Source organism: Numida meleagris, chromosome 1 (assembly GCF_002078875.1).
Source record: "Numida meleagris isolate 19003 breed g44 Domestic line chromosome 1, NumMel1.0, whole genome shotgun sequence".
Classification (NCBI taxonomy): Eukaryota; Metazoa; Chordata; class Aves; order Galliformes; family Numididae; genus Numida; species Numida meleagris.
This window is the reverse complement of record NC_034409.1, coordinates 54,048,567-54,066,805: the sequence shown is the minus strand read 5'-3', so window position 1 is coordinate 54,066,805 and position 18,239 is coordinate 54,048,567. Positions and strand designations below refer to the sequence as shown.

The 18,239-nt window shown below is 45.4% G+C and overlaps 1 protein-coding gene across 3 annotated transcripts; it reads right to left on the bottom strand.

Annotated features, from left to right (window-relative positions):
• PRDM4 (PR/SET domain 4) lies at nt 241–18,239 on the bottom strand. 3 transcript variants are annotated; one of them, XR_002435040.1, is made up of 12 exons: nt 18,157–18,239; nt 16,780–16,913; nt 15,931–16,116; nt 12,977–13,771; nt 10,074–10,223; nt 8,718–8,836; nt 7,886–7,971; nt 5,649–5,776; nt 4,794–5,108; nt 2,771–2,939; nt 1,956–2,121; nt 1,266–1,400 (listed from the first exon to the last, which is right to left on the bottom strand). XR_002435040.1 is itself a non-coding variant. In XM_021386512.1 (11 exons), exons 1-11 carry the CDS (start codon nt 18,165–18,167, stop codon nt 1,094–1,096), a joined length of 2,400 nt encoding a protein of 799 aa, XP_021242187.1. In that variant the 5' UTR covers nt 18,168–18,239; the 3' UTR covers nt 241–1,093. The 3 variants fall into 3 exon arrangements, 2 of the variants coding, with proteins under 2 accessions (XP_021242187.1, XP_021242200.1); XM_021386512.1 differs by lacking the exon at nt 1,956–2,121 and having other exon boundaries at nt 241–1,400; XM_021386525.1 differs by lacking the exons at nt 1,956–2,121; nt 18,157–18,239 and adding an exon at nt 17,093–17,145 and having other exon boundaries at nt 241–1,400.

Sequence of the window (18,239 nt, the reverse complement as noted above, 5' to 3'; positions counted from 1 at the left end):
GTAACTTGTCAGGGAACAGCTCCACTCACTGTCCAGTTACAGCAGGAACAGACAAGCCACAAAGCCAGCCTACAAGGTTTAGAGACAAGTTGTTAGCCTTCTTGCTTCATGGAGGCATTCCTGCCCCTGCCTTGGCCCAGGGATGCTTGAGAGAGGCAGATAGATGATGAAAACAAAAAAAAGTGCTGTTTTTTTTTCTTCAGAATGTGTGAATATTTAAAAAGAACATTAGAAAAGAGCCACGATTTTAATTTTTTTTTTCCAAAAAGAAAACAAGTGAATGAAATACATTTTCAGTCCATAAATAGTATTAGCAGCAAACCCTCCCATCACTCTTAAGTGGTAAAAGGTTTACAGCACACGAAGACGTACTGTAAACACTGTCTGATCACCTATAAGCTTCTTCCTCACTGATCTGTACAGTCCTTACCTCTTCAGAACATGCTCTAGTGAACAGGAATGAGAGAAGGTAATAACCAATAGCCAATTTTTGGTTTTCTGAAAGCTTCTGTAGTGGAATAATTGCTTTATCTACAACTGTTGATTCCACTGCCTCCAAACCAAAGCATTATTTTTTTTTTAGAAGGAGCCCTAAGCATCTTTGCTCTATGCCAAACCACATCCTTCAGTTAACAAGTATTAAAAATATAAATACAACTGCCACCACCATTTTTTGTTTGGTTTGGTTTTGTTTTTTTTTACTGTCAGGGCTGTGGCAGTTAAGGACAAGATGGCTTACAGGTCATGGCCATTACTCAACTACAGCTTTGGGTTGTGGCTCTTCCCTCACAGGACAATGCAAGGTGTGTTATGTATCCTAGCACTGGGTGGATTATCTGAGTACGCACAGCATGTGAGAAAGATCTCTGTTCCTTGTATTTTCTTCCTAGCCACTGTTCACTCTTAAGTGCATGATCCATCCTCATTCAGTGTTTTGGCTACAGAGTTTATTAAGTGGTGGTAGTGAGGAAGCAGAACAGAAGGAATACTCTTCATTTGACATAACGCCATTGACTGGGGAAGCAAGGCAGAGTTCCGTAGTTTTTTCCTTCCCCCATTTTAACATCCAAGAAAATTTCCCTCTCCCTTTCCTTCATTTGTGTGCAGTGACGGCATCACCAGTTGAGTAGACTCCGTTGTTAATCCTACAGTCCTCAGTCCTCATTGAGTCTATTAATTCCTCCTCTGAATCCTCCTCTTCCTCCTCTGGGGCTGACAGACTGGAGGTGGGGCCTTTACATATTTTTAAGTGGCGAGTGAGGTGATATTTGGTTAGATAAGCCTTGGTGCATTTTTCACAGACATAGTCCCTCTTTCCTTCATGTGAGTTGAGATGCTTCTTCAGGTGATTTGTCCTCAGAAACAGCTTGTCACACTTGGGGCACTTGATCTGCCTTTCTCTGCAAGAGAAAAAAGTTAGTTTGCTTCTGCAGAAAGGCAGCTGATGTATTAAACAGTAGGGAGGTGGGCGACAGCGCAAGCGGCAGAGTCAGTCTTGCTCCTAAATCTTGGTTCCGATGCAGCTGAAGCAGCAGCAGTTCAGAAACACCAGCATTACCACAACACTGACGTGTAAATGCTGTCCAGTTTTCTCTCAGAAAGCAGCATGTTCACAAAGCCCTTCTTCTCTGCTCCCCCCATGCCACTGGCAAAACTCAAACTTTTTGGATAAGCTCCTAGCCTGCAACAAACCATTTATCCTCCCTGATGATAAATTAGAGAGAAAAGAATTCTACAATTTCATTTGTTTGTTTGTTTGCCTTTTAAGTGAGACCAAACTCTGGTTAAGCTCCATGATTTGGCAGGGCAGAGGTGTTGCCATGGTGGAAGGCTGAGCCCCCCTTCTTTCCACCCTGCACAAACAGGAAGGGAAGGAGGTAAAAAAAAAAAAAAGAAAAAAACAAAGCTGCTGAGTGTTAACAAACCTCAGATGTAAATGCTAAGCTGAGGCTTACCAGACTGTGCAAAATGCCTCCCACCAGTAGTGCTCCTAGCTCTGGCTGTAAGAACAAGCAGCAAAGCAAATCTCTTCGTCTCTCTCATGCTTGCTGCACTATGCTGTCTCCTAGGCAGCACGAAAGCAGCAGCAATCTGATTCCAAGTGCATACCAGAACCAGATGCTGAAAATGAAACAAGCAGAGGGATTAGGTTTGGGCAAGCTGCCTTTAAGGGAGGGACTCGGGGACTGGGAGTAATTCCAAACAGGATGGAGAAAATTCGCAGAGCAAAGGGAAAGATCCGGCCTGGCAGAGCTCAAGGACTGGGAGGGACCTCCAGAGGAACGGAGGAGGACCTGGGGGTGGCATCTCCCTGCACAGAAGGGACAAGTGCATGAATGAGTTGAGGGGTGAAAGGGTGGATGGAGAGAAACAGCTGGGAACAGATGCACTCCCCAGGTGCAAATAGAGTAAGAGAATTAACTAAAACATTAAGAATGACAGTATTAAGGAGTCACATTGTGACTTGGAAAAAGTTCTCAGCAGAGAACTAAATGTAAATCAACTGCAGTGATGAGCGCTCCAGAATGCTATTTCACAAGGCAGGATGCATGCCTGGAATTTCCTTTGTCGTTCAAATAGTGCAAACAAACACCAGAATAGTCCAACAGCAGCAGCAGGCCAGTAACAAGGCATTTGTCAGATTGATTTCTCTCTTATTTCAGAGGGTGAGCCTGTACTCCCTAGGCCAAAGTATCTGCACACCATGAATTCTCAGGCCATTAAGCTTCATTATCGACTGCAGCCCAGCACATCCCCCGAGCTCACTTACTGTGTGTGAGTAAGTACATGCTGCTTGAGGTCCTGCCTCCGCATGAACAGCTTTTCACAGTAATCACACTTCAGATTCTTCTCCCCGGTGTGGATGACCATGTGTGACTCCAAGTGAGCCTTCTGGGTGAACGATTTGTCGCAGAGGGTACACCGATAATTCTTCTGACCTAGGATTACACACATATAGCCACAGTCAGCAAAGTACAGTAAGCAAACAATCCCGACCGCTCCTGAAAAATAGAAGTTTTACCCCGAAGAAAGGCAGATGTTTTGGGAACAGGGCTTGTTTTCCCTCCTGCAGTTCTTTCAGACCCTGCATCAAGACCTTAGCAGTTGCAATCTCCATTTAGCTATGCGAAATAGGCACCTGACCTCACTTCATCATTGCCAAAGCATTTCACACCCCCCCATCCTAAGTCAAAAAAATGAACTTCATGCTACCGTTTCCAAGGACTGAACCCTTCATGTGGTGTGGGGCACTGCACTTGGTCCTTCTAACACCCATAATCCTGTTCTTGGAGTGCTTGCAGCCATTCAGTCTCTCCTGTAGGACACACTTCCCACTGCTTGTCTATACCAACCCTGCCTCCCTGGTTTAAGCATTAAAGCATCACCAACGTGCTAGGACATTTGCCAGCAAAAAAGACAAGGGTTACCCAAGGTGAATTCTTGAGTAAAAATAATGCTATCTCCTTTTTAATAGCAACCGTCTAGTTACTGTACATTAGTACATTCCCTTCTCCACCGATTTCCCACAGGAACTGTGGGACCTTACTGGAGCCTAGACACATTCACTTGATGCACCTCATTCTCTGTGTGGAAAAAAAAAAATGGTAGCTCTCATCTAACAAACACATACAAAGCTCACTGAATTTCTGGCAGCTCATTTTATCCCATTTTTCTGCTTATCTGTAGTTCCTCTAGCCTCTCCCAGTACCATTTATTCCAGACTAGTTTGACTACCATTGAGTCCCTATCCCAGTGAGTGTTCTGTGGTCACACGCACTACACTTGCACTCCATCTGTTCACCACCGAGCCTGTACCTCCGTATGCTAGATTCAAGTGCACTGAACTCACAGTTTTACTCCCCCTCCAGCTTTGTGATTTGCACTCCTTGATTTCCAATTGCTATTTCAACCTTACTGAAAAAACAGGCAAAAATATCCACACTACCTCTTGCCCGATTGTACTTATCTGCATCCTCTCCCCTCTTCTCACCCTGTGTTAAATACACTTTCTTACTCCCTGTCATCTTCTTAGAGAGCTGAAAAAGCTCCCTTTTTATTTTTCTCTTTTTTCATTGATCAGTCTCCTGGCAATTCTTCCTTTATCTATCTCCAAAGGCCCTAGTGATACCCAAATGCACACAGAGGTCATCAGCATGTTCAGACTTGGTGAGTTTTGATGAGTGAAAGAGCTGAGTCTTATCCACTTCAGTCTGACCCCATCGACACCAATTCCAGTCTTCTGCCATTTGGTTCAGATGAAAAATGAGTAAGAAAAGAGGGGAAACATCTCAGCCCCACATTCAAGTGGGCAACTGTGCACATTAACTCTCAAACCTAGTTGGCTTTTTCCTCATAAGCAGAAGGGAACCCTTGTTCTATCATAGCTGCCAACAGCAGAGCTGCTGTGAAGGAACAAGGGGTTTCTGTCTTGGAAACGAAGCCTCACAGTTCTTCCCAACTGTAATGTACTGCAGCTCATCAAATGCTCTTTTAAGCACGGCACAATCAGGCAGAACACAGGGCTGAATACTGTCCTATAAGCACTGAATCGAGCACAGTCCCATCCCACACCAGCCAGTGCTCTTAGACGATGCCTGGCCATTAGCTGGGCTCAGCACAGACCAGAGGTCATTCCTACCAACACTCAGGATGCTGCTCGTCTTAGAAAGGGAGCAAGAGCTTGGCTTTATGGACATGAGCTATACCCTGCGAGCTGGCCCAGGGATCAGAGAACAGGTCCTGCCCCAGTGTTTGCACTAGCACAGGATACCCATGAAGTCCCCAGCCCTCACCTGTGTGTATCTTGAGGTGCGTGCGTAAGTTGCTAGGATCACTGAAAGCTTTGCTACAGAAATCACACTTGTGTGGCTTCATGCCCATGTGCCCCATGAAGTGGACGTGGAGCTTGGAAGGGGAGATGAAAGCCTGGGGGCACATGGAGCACTTCCACTTCCTTTCCTTGCCATGGCCTGGCCCGTGGCTGCTGCTGTGGCCCTGGCTGGGGAGGTGGCTGTGAATATGGCTGCTCAAATGGGCCTTGAAGTCCGCGTAGGAAGCGCATTCCTTTCCACAGTGGCAGATGTGCACGTCCGGATGTTCGGGGACACCTTTGGGCACAAAAACATGGCTTTTAGTGAGGCACAGCAAGACCCTAATGGACAACGAACACGATCCACGTGAATACTTGATTCTAGTAAAGCCAGCTGAAGAGACTTTCACTCCAGCTCCCTTCAGCTCCCATGTTTGTTTTTCAACTCTTTTCATATAGGCCACCTCCACCACTTGAGAGGGTGAACTTTGGATGGCTTGGAGCACCACTAAGCGTAAATTACCACAACAAAAGGCAGGGGAGAGCGGGAACACCTTTCAGTGAACAAGACTCTCTTAACACCAGATAGATAGATGAACAGAAGAAAATCAGCCCTTTTTCTATGAAGCTCCAATCTTGTGCTCCTGATCAGTGGAATTAGATAATGAAATACTTCTTTTAAGTGATGGTACTCCTGTTCTAATGAAATGGAAAATATTAAGTGCACCGCTGCCAAGGAGCATTAAGCACTCCCAAGTCACAGTACTCAGAGGTGGCACTAAAAGGAATTCATGCTGTGTAGTCCCTGCAAAGCCAATGAAGGCAAGTGCTTACTTACCAAGCTGTCGTGCGTAGTCCCGACTGTAATAAAAGAAAAGCTCGTGCTCAGGTGGGATGTCCCGAGAGGTGCAAAAGTAAATTTTTCCATCGTGAGGATAAGCCACCAGATTCTGCTCTTCCCGGTTCCTGCAGCAATATGGAGAGTTATGGAAAAAAGTGCTCCAGGGATGCTCAAAAAAAGGAAAAGGAAATTCCTATAAATAGGTAATGAGGAGCCTTGCCAGCACATTATAAAAAATGTCTGTCACTTCGGTCATTCCTTATCTTAAAGGAAAGTAAAGGAAAACTGGACCTCAAGAGCCACTCTGCTCCACCAAACACAATTATGATATCTTACCTATGAGAAAGTGATTAATAAGCATGGCAGTGAGCTGAGGGAATAGTGCTTACCATCATCTAAGAAACTAAAAAGACATGTATCTTTCATAATAACCTCCTTAATAGAGAACACACGAGGGAAGAATAGAGAAGAAGAAAAACTGTTTTCAAAACTAACTCTCGCGCACCATTTCCAAAATGTGACAGTTCATCTTCTGAAGCTGTACCTTGCATATATTTGTTCCCACTATCTAAAAAAGTAATGGGAAATCAAGCGTTAACCTCTTGACTCCTGAATACAGGAGCAAATGAATTGCACAGGAAACCCACTCTGTGCCACAAGAGGTTCAGCCTTCTCATTGGCCCGTGTACGGAGCAATATGGAAGCCAGTTTGGGTAGTTTTCAACAAAGGCTGTAAAATGACTGAAAAGAACTCCTGTGAACCAAGAGTTTGGAACTTGGCCAAAAAAACCTAGGGACACTTTGCTAATAAAGGTCAAAATTCATTTCTCTAAATTGGAGAGAGATGGATTCGAGGGGTGGACTATTTGGTGGATAAGGGATTGGTTGGATGACTGTGGTCAGTGGTTCTGTGTCCAGGTGGGAGGCCAGTCATGAGTGGTATTTCCCAGGGCTCCATCTTGGGACCAATGCTCTTCAACACCTTTATCAATGACATAGTGGGTTCGAGTGCACCCTCAGTAAGTTTGAACACGACACCAAGCTGAGTGGTGCAGCTGATACAATAGAAGGAAGGGATGCCATCCAGAGGGACCTAGACAAACTTGAGAAGAGGGCCCACGTGAACTTAATAAAGGTTCAACAAGGCCAAGTGCAAGGCACTATACTTGGGTTGGGGCAATCCCAGATACATGTACAGACTGGGAGCAGTCCTGTGGTAAAGGGCTTTGGGGTCCTGGAGGACAAAAAGCTGGACATCAGCCAGCAGTGTGCTACTGCAACATCCTGGGCTGCACCAAAAGAGGGCTGGCCAGTAAGGTGAAGGAGGTGGTTGTGCCCCTCTACTCTGCCCTCATGAATCCCCATCTGGAGTACTGCATCCAGATCTGGTGCCCTCAGCGTAGGAAAGACGTGGAACTGTTGGAATGGATCCACAGGAAGCCACAGGGATAATCAGAGGGCTGGAGCCCTTCATAGGAAGAAAGGTTGAAGGAACTGGGCTTGTTTAGCCTGGAGAAGAAAAGGTTCTGGGGAGACCTCATTGCAGTACTGAAGTACTTAAAAGGGGCTTAGAAAAAGATGGAGTGTGACCTTTTACACAGGCAGATAATGATGGGACAAGGGGAAACTGTTGTAAACTAAAAGAGGGGAGATTCAGATTAGATGTTAGGAAGAAATTATTTATTCAGAGGGTGGTGAAGCACTGGAACAGGTTGCTCAAAGAAGCTGTGGAGGCCCCATCCCTTGGAGGTGTTCCAGGCCATGCTGGGTAGGACCCTGGGCAGCCTGATCTGGTGGGTGACAACTCTGCCCACAGCAGGGGGTTGGAAATGTGTGGGCTTTGAGGCCCTTTCCAACTCAAGTCACTCTATGAAAATAAATAAATAAATCATCACTGTCTTCACAAATATATTCAAAAGGAATAGGATAAAGGGAAGACCTTTATCTGGAACAAGTTAATACACAGCAAACTGTGTAAAAAAATAGAATCTGATTTAAAACTTTAGAATGGTTTCACAACAGCATGTGTACTGGCTTCCCCAGAACATTCTCTATTGGGTACTTTGTTTTGCTGTTCTTTGCCGAGTCCCAGATGCCTGGATGATTCTTGCAGGTCCCCTGATCCCAAGCTCATCACCTATCTGGGCAGTCACTGTGACAGGCTGCGTGATCTTCAGCACAGCCTCCTATAAGCCAGATTCCAAAATGCTTAGCATGGTATAAATGGCTCTCACCTGGCTTTGCGTACAAACATCATCCAGTTACATTCACTTTCATCAGTTGTAATGATGCAGAACTCCAGGACACCATTGTGATAGATCTACCAGAAAAACAAAACAAAACAAATGCAATCTTAGTATAAAACACAGCATCCAATGCAGTGAAAGAGCTTCTTTCTCTAAGAGAGGACGTGTTTACCCACAGCATGCCAGGAGGCCTCTACTGCTGCTGTTGAGGCCACAGCCCTGTTCTTATTCCTTATTTCCCCTTCACACAGAAATCTTGACCTCTCTGCTATTCAGGAGACTAGAAAAATTATTTATCAGCATCTTTCCCTCTCATCACCTTCAGCTCCCAGCAGAAATGCATCTGGTTATTCTTCTTACAAGCCAAATCTTGTGAATGATACTGTCTGGGGAACAATACCTGCTTTATTTATAAAGATCGATTTTATTTTCTCAATATGGAATGATGTGGAAAAGAAAGCTTTAAAGCAGCCTTCCTACAACAAATGATTTATCACCTGTGGAAACTTTCAATAAAGAACAATACAAAACAAACAAGTGCTGCCTAGAAATATACAATCTCTGCTGGCGCTCCACACAAATCTGGGAAACCACATGCAGCCCTTTAAAAGAAAAGGCATTAAAGAAGCTTTGTTGTCAGGACCGGTTACCGGAATACGACATGATACAGAGCTGTGATATGCTGATATTAAGTGTTAAGCAATCAAACTGCATTGGTTTCAGGTTCTGGCAAGGATGATAATGCACAAGCTGCTGTGTCACGTGGTGTCTTTCAGCAGAGAAAGGCATGCAGCAGTCTGCAAGCGGGACAGCCACTGACCTTCCAGATGTGACTAGCTGCTTTGTCTGTCCAGTCAGCCACCTCCAGAGAATGGCTCTGCTGCCCAATCAGAGGTCCAAAACAAGTCCTTACGGGAATGGTTTCTCGTGTCCACACACCTACCAGTAGAAGAGCAACATCTGCAGAAATCAATTATTTAAACAACTAAGAACGCTTAACAAAAAGGTGGGAGATTTAGGAGATAACGCTCTGAGGGTAATATCTAGGCAGAAGATCATCAAAGCTTCTATTTCACGTGTAGAGCACACCTAATGCAGAGACAAGAACCACCACCACCACATGACGCTACTGGGAGCCGCTTTGTTATAAATACAAATCTTAACGTGTTTGCCAAAAGCAAGTAATTCACTTTTTAGTAAGCTACAAAACTAAGATCCTAGCCATTTGTACCAATTAAAGTTCTCGTGGCACTTTCTGCAGAAGCAGAAAATACTAGTTTCAGGAACTACATTTTGCCTACCTAATCCCCAGGAATTTCCAGAATTGTTGCTGGGCATTGTTAAGCAGCTTCTGCATTTCTCCCCAGAGGCAGCTGTATTTCTGTCATGGGCAGAGGGATTCCTGCGTGTATATTATTTATCATTAAACATTTACATATATACATCTACATGAATACACCGAGCAGCTTTCAGGAATAAACTGGAAACTAGTGGAGCTCGAAAAGAACAGGTGTAATCTACTCTCAACAAGCAGCAACACTAAACAAGCCAATAATCACATTCTTCTCTAGCCTTCAGATCCTTAGAGTACTGCACTGTATTCTTCCACTTCCAGGTGACAATGGTGTATAACACAGTTACAAGGTCCACATCCAATGACAAGGTCACAGTCTACATGCCAAATGTAGATGAAGGGAAAAAAAAAAAAAAAAAAGAGGCATTCTTGATCAATTATCCAACGAGAGCATCCAGAAGACCTACAGGTAGCAAACCAAGCTGATAAACAAGTAGGCAGAAATATCTTCCATTATTCCTACTTGTTACCTTCCCCCAAACTGCAATTGCTGTGGTTTTTTTTCTTATCAAAGCTGTGCCCAGGCGATTTAGCACATGATAAAAATAAACATCATACCTTGCTTGCACTTGACCTTATCAAATGTTACAGTAATGTTGTATGGCAGCACCCCTACAGTCTAGCTGAAGTCTAAAAAGTAAGCGGGGGACAAGAAGTTCCTGTTCTTGACCATACAATAGAAGGCAGGGTGATTACAGAAGAGAGAACTACTTCTCTCTTGCAGCATTTCTTTCCCACATGAAAATCCCATCGGTTTTGCCTTTCAGGCAGTGAGCGTATTTTAAACCGCTGCACAGAAGCGCACAGTAATCTGATTCTTACCCACTTCAGCTCCCATGAGAGACTGCCGTAGGACAAGCTGCTTAGGGAGAGAAAGCCTGGCTCGGCTCTCTATCGGGGTGTCCGGGACAAAGGTGACAGGTCCATGGTCAGGGCAGTCCGATGGATACGCCTTGTCACACAGCGTGCACCCTGCAGAGAGAAGAAAGGACAACAGGCATTAAAAAGATGCAACAGCCCCCAAAGTGCAACCAGCTCCCTAGCGATTTGTTATAGATCAGCTTCTGCCAAAGGCTGCTTCTGTCTCGTTTAACGCAGCAGCTTTGTGAGCTTTTGCACAGAATACCATGTGCAACAATATTATGGTCAAGTGGGCACCAACATACATCTCACTGTTTCTACTGCATTCAGATCAAACACGCAGATCTCCACTTGCCTTCCTGACAATCCTCCAGGCCATCCCTACAGGGGCAATCCAGCAATGGGACAGAGTCTCCACCAAAACTGCTGCAAAACTCAGGGTGGTTTCCCCAGAGCTGGCAGTAAGGCTCATGGGAGAAGAACCGTGTTCCCTCTGATCACAAGCGACATAACCTTTAATGGAAGGTAGGAAAAGCCAGGCCACAACAAACTTTCTAACTGACCATGGTTTTTGAATTTACCAGGTGCACGAGAATTTTATGGCACGTCGAACCTCAAGGATATTCATGCAGAGGGACAGTAAGGTTTTCTTTCTCAAGTTTTTTCTAACTTGAACCCACAAACCCCCTTATATCCATTTAAATTCAGACAATGCACTGTTTCTTTCGAAAGACCCACTGCAATACACTCACAGAGTACACCTTCACAGGATGCTGCTGACTGGAAGAAATGAAGTGTCCAAGAAGAGTTGGTGCCTTCCCCTTCCCAGTCTGTCACTTGGCACACAACACCAAAAAGCAAAGCACTGGAAGTCCTTAAGTCCAGTAAATTCAGGAAAAAGCACATCACAAAATGCTCTCACCTCAAAACATGATGTCATTTTAATCCTCCATGAATGCAGCAACCTCAGTAAACACTCCCTTGATAAATCATTTTTCTTCTAAAAAAGAAGCTGAGCTGATGCTCAGCTGATTAAGCCAGGCCCACAAAAAGACCTTCTTTGGCCCCCTGAAAGCCCAATTCCAGTTTAAAATACCTTCCCACAGAAGTAGTCTTCAGTGTGCATAAACAACAGATCCATTATTAATTTTTCAGAAGAGATTTTTGGAGAGAGAGATATGTTAGCATACCAGAATCAGATTCCATACAAAGTACAGTTTGAGCAACTATACAATTACAACTAGGAAGGCACTCAGGAAATCAAATAGAGCTTATATAGAATTGCTTTACGTGTGCAGATGACATGTAAGAGCACAGCAGCTACAGCAACCAGACCCAAGTAACAAGAAATACTATCTGTAATGCTAGGTTTTAAGCCTTACCTACCACACACCACTCATTTTTAAAAAGTCCTTCATTTCACAAATCCTACGTTTAGGACTGTAGCAAACACACACCTTTTTCTTCCTGCTTAGGAACAATGTAAATTTTTTCTAAAAAACACCCTGATGTCTGCTTTCCCAGTGATGAGAAACCATCAAGAGGCTCTGAAACAACTCTTCTTTCTTACTGTCACTTGCCTGGACACAAACCCGTGTTTTATTTAGGACAAGCTATAAAAGAACAATAACGTGTTACAGCGTAAACCTTCCCAAGCCAAAGATTGTATTTCAAATCACATGAAATCCCTTGAAAGCACAGGGCGTGCAATACCCATTGTAACATCCTACCAACAAGGAACATCAGCTGGGAGACAACTTAGGTCCCTGAGTGATAACAAGATTCTCATCAGGGTAAATAAGAGAAGCAGCTTCATCACGAGCATGTTGTGTATGATAGTATTTTGGTCATTTGGTCTTCAACAAGCAACAGACGTTAGTGGGAGCTCCTAAGTGCATCAGTTGCAAAACTTCTCCTCTAGGAGTTATAGCTTTATCACAGTCTACAGCCATCTGATTTTGAGTTCATTAAAAAGAACAAAAATCGTAATTCTAGTCAGACACTTGACTTGGAAGACTACGCACTAAACTGCACCTCTCCCATTGCTGATCAGGCACTATTTCTTTCAATCCCTACAAAATGTTCTGCAGGCAAATCTTATCAGAAGACAAGCAGCTGTAAGTCCAGTTCACGTGCAAGAGTGGTGCCCAGCAATGCTGCCACAGCTGACAGAACTGAACATAAAAGCTGGCCTTACGCTTCAGTGGTTATGGGTACAAGTGCAAACCTCCATCCCCGTGGATGAGAACTTGACAGTTCTCAAACACAACTCCTTTAATTGTGAGAGGATTAAGAGAGTGCAATGTCCAGGGCTTCTCTTTTCCTAGAAGATCAACTAACCCGCATACTAAAGTATTTTGATGAGAACAACTAGAAATGTTACAAACTTCCCTCCCTCTCTCTGCTCTTTTTTCCAGTAGATCCTGTTGAGAACATTTCCACAGTGATTGTTCACAGTTTAATAACAATTTTACAAAACGACACAACATCAAACTCAACGGCTATACCCGCTCATATTGCTTCGTTTTTTCTTTAAGCAGAGAGAAATGAGTAATTTGTGATGCGACTTTGACCATTTGCAAAGGACAGCATCAGCATACCCACAAAAGGCACGATCGTAACAAGCTAAACTTCCAACCTCAAGGCAGCATGGGAGAGTGATACAAAGAGAACAATGCTAAAACTGCGTCTACTGACTGGGGGTTAATCTACCCCTGTCGATATTCCAGTTTCTGAGGACTTCTTAAATAACTACATTTCTTCCACCAGAAATCTGTAAGACCGACAACAAGAGTCATGTTATCCCTCCAGACAACAGCTACAAAACAACTCCTGCCCAAAGAAAGGAGCAAATGCACACTCACATATGGTAAACAAGGTTGCCATGTTCTCCTTGTTGGAATTGGAGTCTTCCATTTGCAGAGAGGACGGTACGAAGGCAAGATTGTCTGCAGACACATCCACGTGACTCGGCCCCATGGCTACTTCCTGATTTATGGAAGACACCGCCACCGGCTCAAGGCTGAGGCCCACTTCGTGCAAGGCTACCGAGTCCAGGGAAGCGAGGTTGTGTGAGGTAGAGAGTGCCACGCTCACAGAGTTGGTGCTCATGGCCACGGTATGAATGGAGTCATTTAGTGTGCTGTCCGACATCCCCGTCACCCGCCCAGCGATGTGGTCGGGCTCCATGACGACAGGGAGTTCCAAAGTGCTACTGTGAATGGGGATGACACCGCCGTGCCCCACCGCGTCTGGCGTCAAGTTACTTCCCACCGTGTCTACGGCCAAAGGTTCGTGGCTCCGGGAGCCATTTGGGATCTGCGAATGATCCCCAGCTACGTCGTCCATTGTAAGCTCCTCTGCCATCCCATCTGTGGAGATGGGGCTGGTCACCCTCGAAACGCTCTCCATAGTGATTGTACTATCCAGAGCTACCTCGTGGCTGTCACTAGGATGCATGCTTTGAGCACCGTGCGCGTTGACTGTGCGGGAGTCCATGGGCACAATCCCTGGTTCCAGCCCCACGGTTCCATTGGGCTGGTAGGGGTCTAGGGCTGAGGGGTTGCTGGGCACTGACAATGCTGGATTGCTATCAACGTTTATAGTGTTGGGATGGATGTACTGAGGCGGAGGTCTGTCAGCCAAGTAAGACAAGATACCTGGTAGAAAGAGAAAAGAGAAGAGGTGAGACGTCATCAGGTTTCAAATCTTAAGCAAAAATACCCCCACCACTGCAGTGCAGTAGTTTAAGAACTAAATCCCTACCAGTGTGTTCTGGCTCAGCTCCTGCCAATATGAGGAGACACACTCTTTATATCATGCCCAGTTAAAAACCTGCCTCACAAACACATGCCGGCCTGAAGCTCCTGCCAGAGTATCTTTTGACAACAAAAAACAGAGCTTCCATCCAACAGAGTAAGTCTCTGGTTATCTGTTAAACTCTAGTTATTTGCCTCTTAGCTATCTGCCAAAGAGCCACGTTTCTGGCAGCACTTAGTCTAGACTCCCCAGTACAGGGGTCGAATCAGAAAAGGTTCTTCACGTTTTAGGGATAATTTTTCATTCTTAAGAACCAGATCAGGAGCAATGAAGAATTTCTTGTGGAATCTAATATTTGATTAAACCCTGGTTCATCTTTGCAAGAAGTAGAAACACTTCTCCATGATACACCCTTTTTAGCTCAGATATTTAAGTTGTAACAATAACTACTTCCTTCCTCTATGACTAAATGACATCTCTGGCATCTCAGAGCTCACCAACTGCATTTCTGAAAGACTAATGTCTCTCAGAGGTATCTTGCATCATCTGCTCTCTTCCCTTAGATGGAAAGCATGCCGTTTCTCCTTATAAACAATAGATTGGTTAAATTTAAATTAGAAACCCTAACATCTTTTCTGGCAGATGTGGTGAGCTCCTCAACATCAAATAACCTTCAGACTTAACATACAAAGAAACACTAGAGAAACTACTATTTTTACTATATTTACATAGTATCAACTTCTTCAGTTAGTGGAAGCTGAAAAATCTTTGGAGGAAATTCATTGGCACAAGCAAGTAAACAGTGCCTCCAGTGTAGACAGAGAAAGATTTTGCAGATTCTGCAAGATGGGAGTCAGCATGCTTCTTTTTGGCCTTGAACCCTATGAGCCATTTGTTCCATAAAAATTTTCCATTCAAACACGTCCAGTATTATAAGCATACAATTACAATTACTCTTTCTGCAACACAACCCCCCAAAAATGGCTAAGCAAAGAAATTGGAAGTAAATGGATGGTTAATTTGATCAGCTGCATCAAACATTTCTGCAAGCGATGCTGCCTGAACAAGGATTCTTGAAGGCAGCAAGATGACCGACAGAAGAGCGCTATAAAAGATAAGACTAAACATCAAGCAGTCTAGAAAAAAAAAATGCTTAAAAGAAACAGAACACATTTCTGCATTAATTATTCCAGCTCAGAAGGATGACAAATACCTTTGGCCCTCAGATGCACTGCCTTCTCCTCTACTCTTTGCCCACAAAATGGCAGGCACGTAAACGCAGTAGGGAAGGTTACTGCTAAGCAGCTGGCAAATCCAGACACGAGTTGTCAGGTTGCCGGATCTGTATTTCTTTTCCTGAAGCCTGAACCAACAACACTCACAGGGTGACCTTGAATTTTATCTAACCCCGTCCACCCTGTCAATCTTAGCTACAATACAAAACAAGGTCTACATTTAAAGCTCCAATTTCTGTCTTGATATGGTAACGTGCAAAATTCTACATTTTCACTCTGATATGCACGCTAGAGGGGATTCAAGACAGATATCAGTATGTCAGGCCTTTGGCAACCAACCCTGAACAGAAATGAAGAAAAACTATGCCACAGACTAAAAGGGGTGGGAAACAGACCAAATTCCTTAGCTGCTGGCTCGCTCCTTTTGAGCACTGAACTACTGTAACCATTTTATACACATATCAAGTGCTACTTCAGACTACAGAACAACAGCAGCAACAGCAACAACATGGCAGCAGTTTTCAAACTCTAACAAGCCATTTGACATCAAAACAAGGCAGTCCTTGCCTTCTGTCCATCTTAAAGCAGGAGCAGTATGAGGTTCAGTTTAAGTAGCCCATTTCCTACAATTCTTTTCATATACATAGATACACATACAACAACAGAGATCTGAAAGTGAAGATCTGTAAACGGCACATCAGACTGCACAAAAACTCAAGGGAATTTACAATTCAACAAAATGTTTCAGCTGCTTCATGACAGAAGCCAAGGGGCTCTTAAAACAATTTCTCTTTGCTCCCATCCATCAGCAGCAGACAGCTTACCAGGTAGAATGTGTCTGAAGTAGCTGCTCTCCAGGTGAGGGTACGGCGGTGGAGGTAGGGTGTAGTTTCTCTCTGGTATACCACACATCACTCCTCGATCCCCAATACCCATTGGGAGCATCAGAGACAGAGCAGAGGGCAAGGAACTCAAGGAGGGGCCCAAGTTTGGAATTGCAACTGGCAAACCTGTAAAAGAAAATGCCCATTTAAATCCAATGAAACTACTGGAGCTTACAGACAAACAAGCTAACAAAGAGGTTACTAATTCCTCAGGAGCTCACTGTGGAAGTACAACATGGTCCTGTCAGCATAAGGTGACAGGCTTCAAAGAAAGGATCACAGTTATCACAGCACTGAGAGACATGCCTGCATGCAGCTAGATCTCCTTTTGAATACATTATGTAGGGTCTGCTTCCACTTTGCAATTGTAATGGACTTCTATCTTTGCAGTCCCCTGGATGAACACCTAGGAAAACAGTTTTGCTTTATGGATGAAAGATCATTATTTTCACCTGAGTAAAGATGGACAGAAATGGAGGCAGATTCGCAGTGACAGGTCATATTTCAAAGGACTTTGCAGCCACACACCCACCGACAATGTAAAAAATCCCACTGGAACTAAATGAGACCCCAACTAAGGCATAAGCCTGGTAAGCACACATCCCTTTTGTTTTCCCACATAAGCAACGGCTTACGGTCTATCTTCCCACAGTTCTACATCTCCTAATTACCTGCAAATGACGTGACTTGCTATCAAGGCAAGCACCGTTACCCAGTTATGAACTTTCATGAGACAGTAAAATGGAGAGCATCAGCTGCAATACCCTTAATGGGAGCTTCTCCCGTTACCTGGTGCCGGTATGGCGTTGTGAGTGGGTGATGCTGCCAATCCCAGGTGACCCCCTGAGACAGGCAGGGCATTGCTGACAGAGGACGAGGTCAGCTGGTCCATCCCTACAGGACTCAGGTTCATTTCATTCATTCTAGAGGGCAGGGAACAGAGAGGGGAGGTCAAAAAAAAGAGAAACAGAAGCAAGGGCATTCCTGAGTACTGACTGCACGGAGCTGAAGAAGGACTGAGCAAACACAAACTCAAAATGAGGTACTGACACATAAAAAGTCTGCCTCAGAAAGTGAAGCATAAAGTACATCAGCCACTCACACTGTGACCACGCCATGACCAAGATGTACTAATCGCATTTGACAGCAATGACCAAAAGTAGAAAGCCAGATCAAAAGGACAAATCAGAGCATAGCTTTTTTCTTTCTATCCAAAAAACAAAGTCTCATTTCTTACAGTCGAAGCCACTGTGAATAAAGCATTGTGATCGCAGATCAATCTGCAAGTTGAATGTCACAATCACTTGGACAACTGCACCCAATTTGTATTTCATTACGTCTGTACACCACATCCGAAGATAAAAACCAGGTGAGGGGAGGGGGAAAGATGGCTTAAAATTGGTAACGGACACAAAATCCCTAATTCAACATCAATCCAAACCTGGCCTGTGGTGACAAGAGCCACCTCTGCAGAATAGCCATTTTACAGAGTTTCAACAGCCTGGTTCTTAAATGGTACATGCTCTCATCTTATTGAAAACCGGTGCTGCGGGTGACACAACCCCTGGCCGAGTGGCTGCACCTCCTGAGCCACTCAAGCAGCTGCAGAGCTGCGGAAAGCGCAGGGGCTGCCCAACAACCTAAGCCCCCAGGCTGGGGAGAAGCGAGGCATCATACAGCACACCCCGGGGTGCGAGGCCACACACGTGGCCCCAATCAGTCCTCCAGGGACGCCAACGAGACACCATCGCCTTCAGCTGCGGGCAGCTCCAGGAGCCTTCGCTCTGCCCACCGTAGCACCGCTGCCCGCCTGGGACACAGCAAACAGCGCGCCCGAGCACAGCCCACAGGGACCGCGGGCCTGGAAGCGGGGAAGAACACCCGCAGCTCACGCAGGCCAACCGAACGCGGGTCTGACCCCGCACGCAGGGCTGCCGACATTCGTCGCACTTCAGCCCGGCTCCAGCACGACGCTCCGTCCCCCAGCGCCTCGTCCCCGGCGGGGCAGCGCTGCAGGGCTGGCATCCCGGCCGGGCGGGCGCGACCCAAAGCGAGCGAGAGAGGCCCGCGGGAGGCGCCGAGCAAAGGACTCCCGTTCCCCTCGCTTGGGCCAGGCCCGAGCCACCCGCACACCTCCCCAGACCCCTAAACCCCAGCGCCGCTCACCTGGGGTACATGGAGCCCGGCGGCGGGGCGGGGCCTCTCCCGGCGGCGGAGCGGCCGCGGCCGCATCAAGGCCCTCAGCCCCG

Coding starts and splice junctions, on each gene's coding strand:
- PRDM4 (XM_021386525.1), bottom strand. CDS start 17,130: ATGCGATTAGTACATCTTGGTCATGGCGTGGTCACAGT. Junction 13,772..15,930: donor CTTCAGACACATTCTACCTG/GTAAGCTGTCTG, acceptor TCTTTCTACCAG/GTATCTTGTCTTACTTGGCT. Junction 5,109..5,648: donor GGACTACGCACGACAGCTTG/GTAAGTAAGCAC, acceptor TTGTGCCCAAAG/GTGTCCCCGAACATCCGGAC.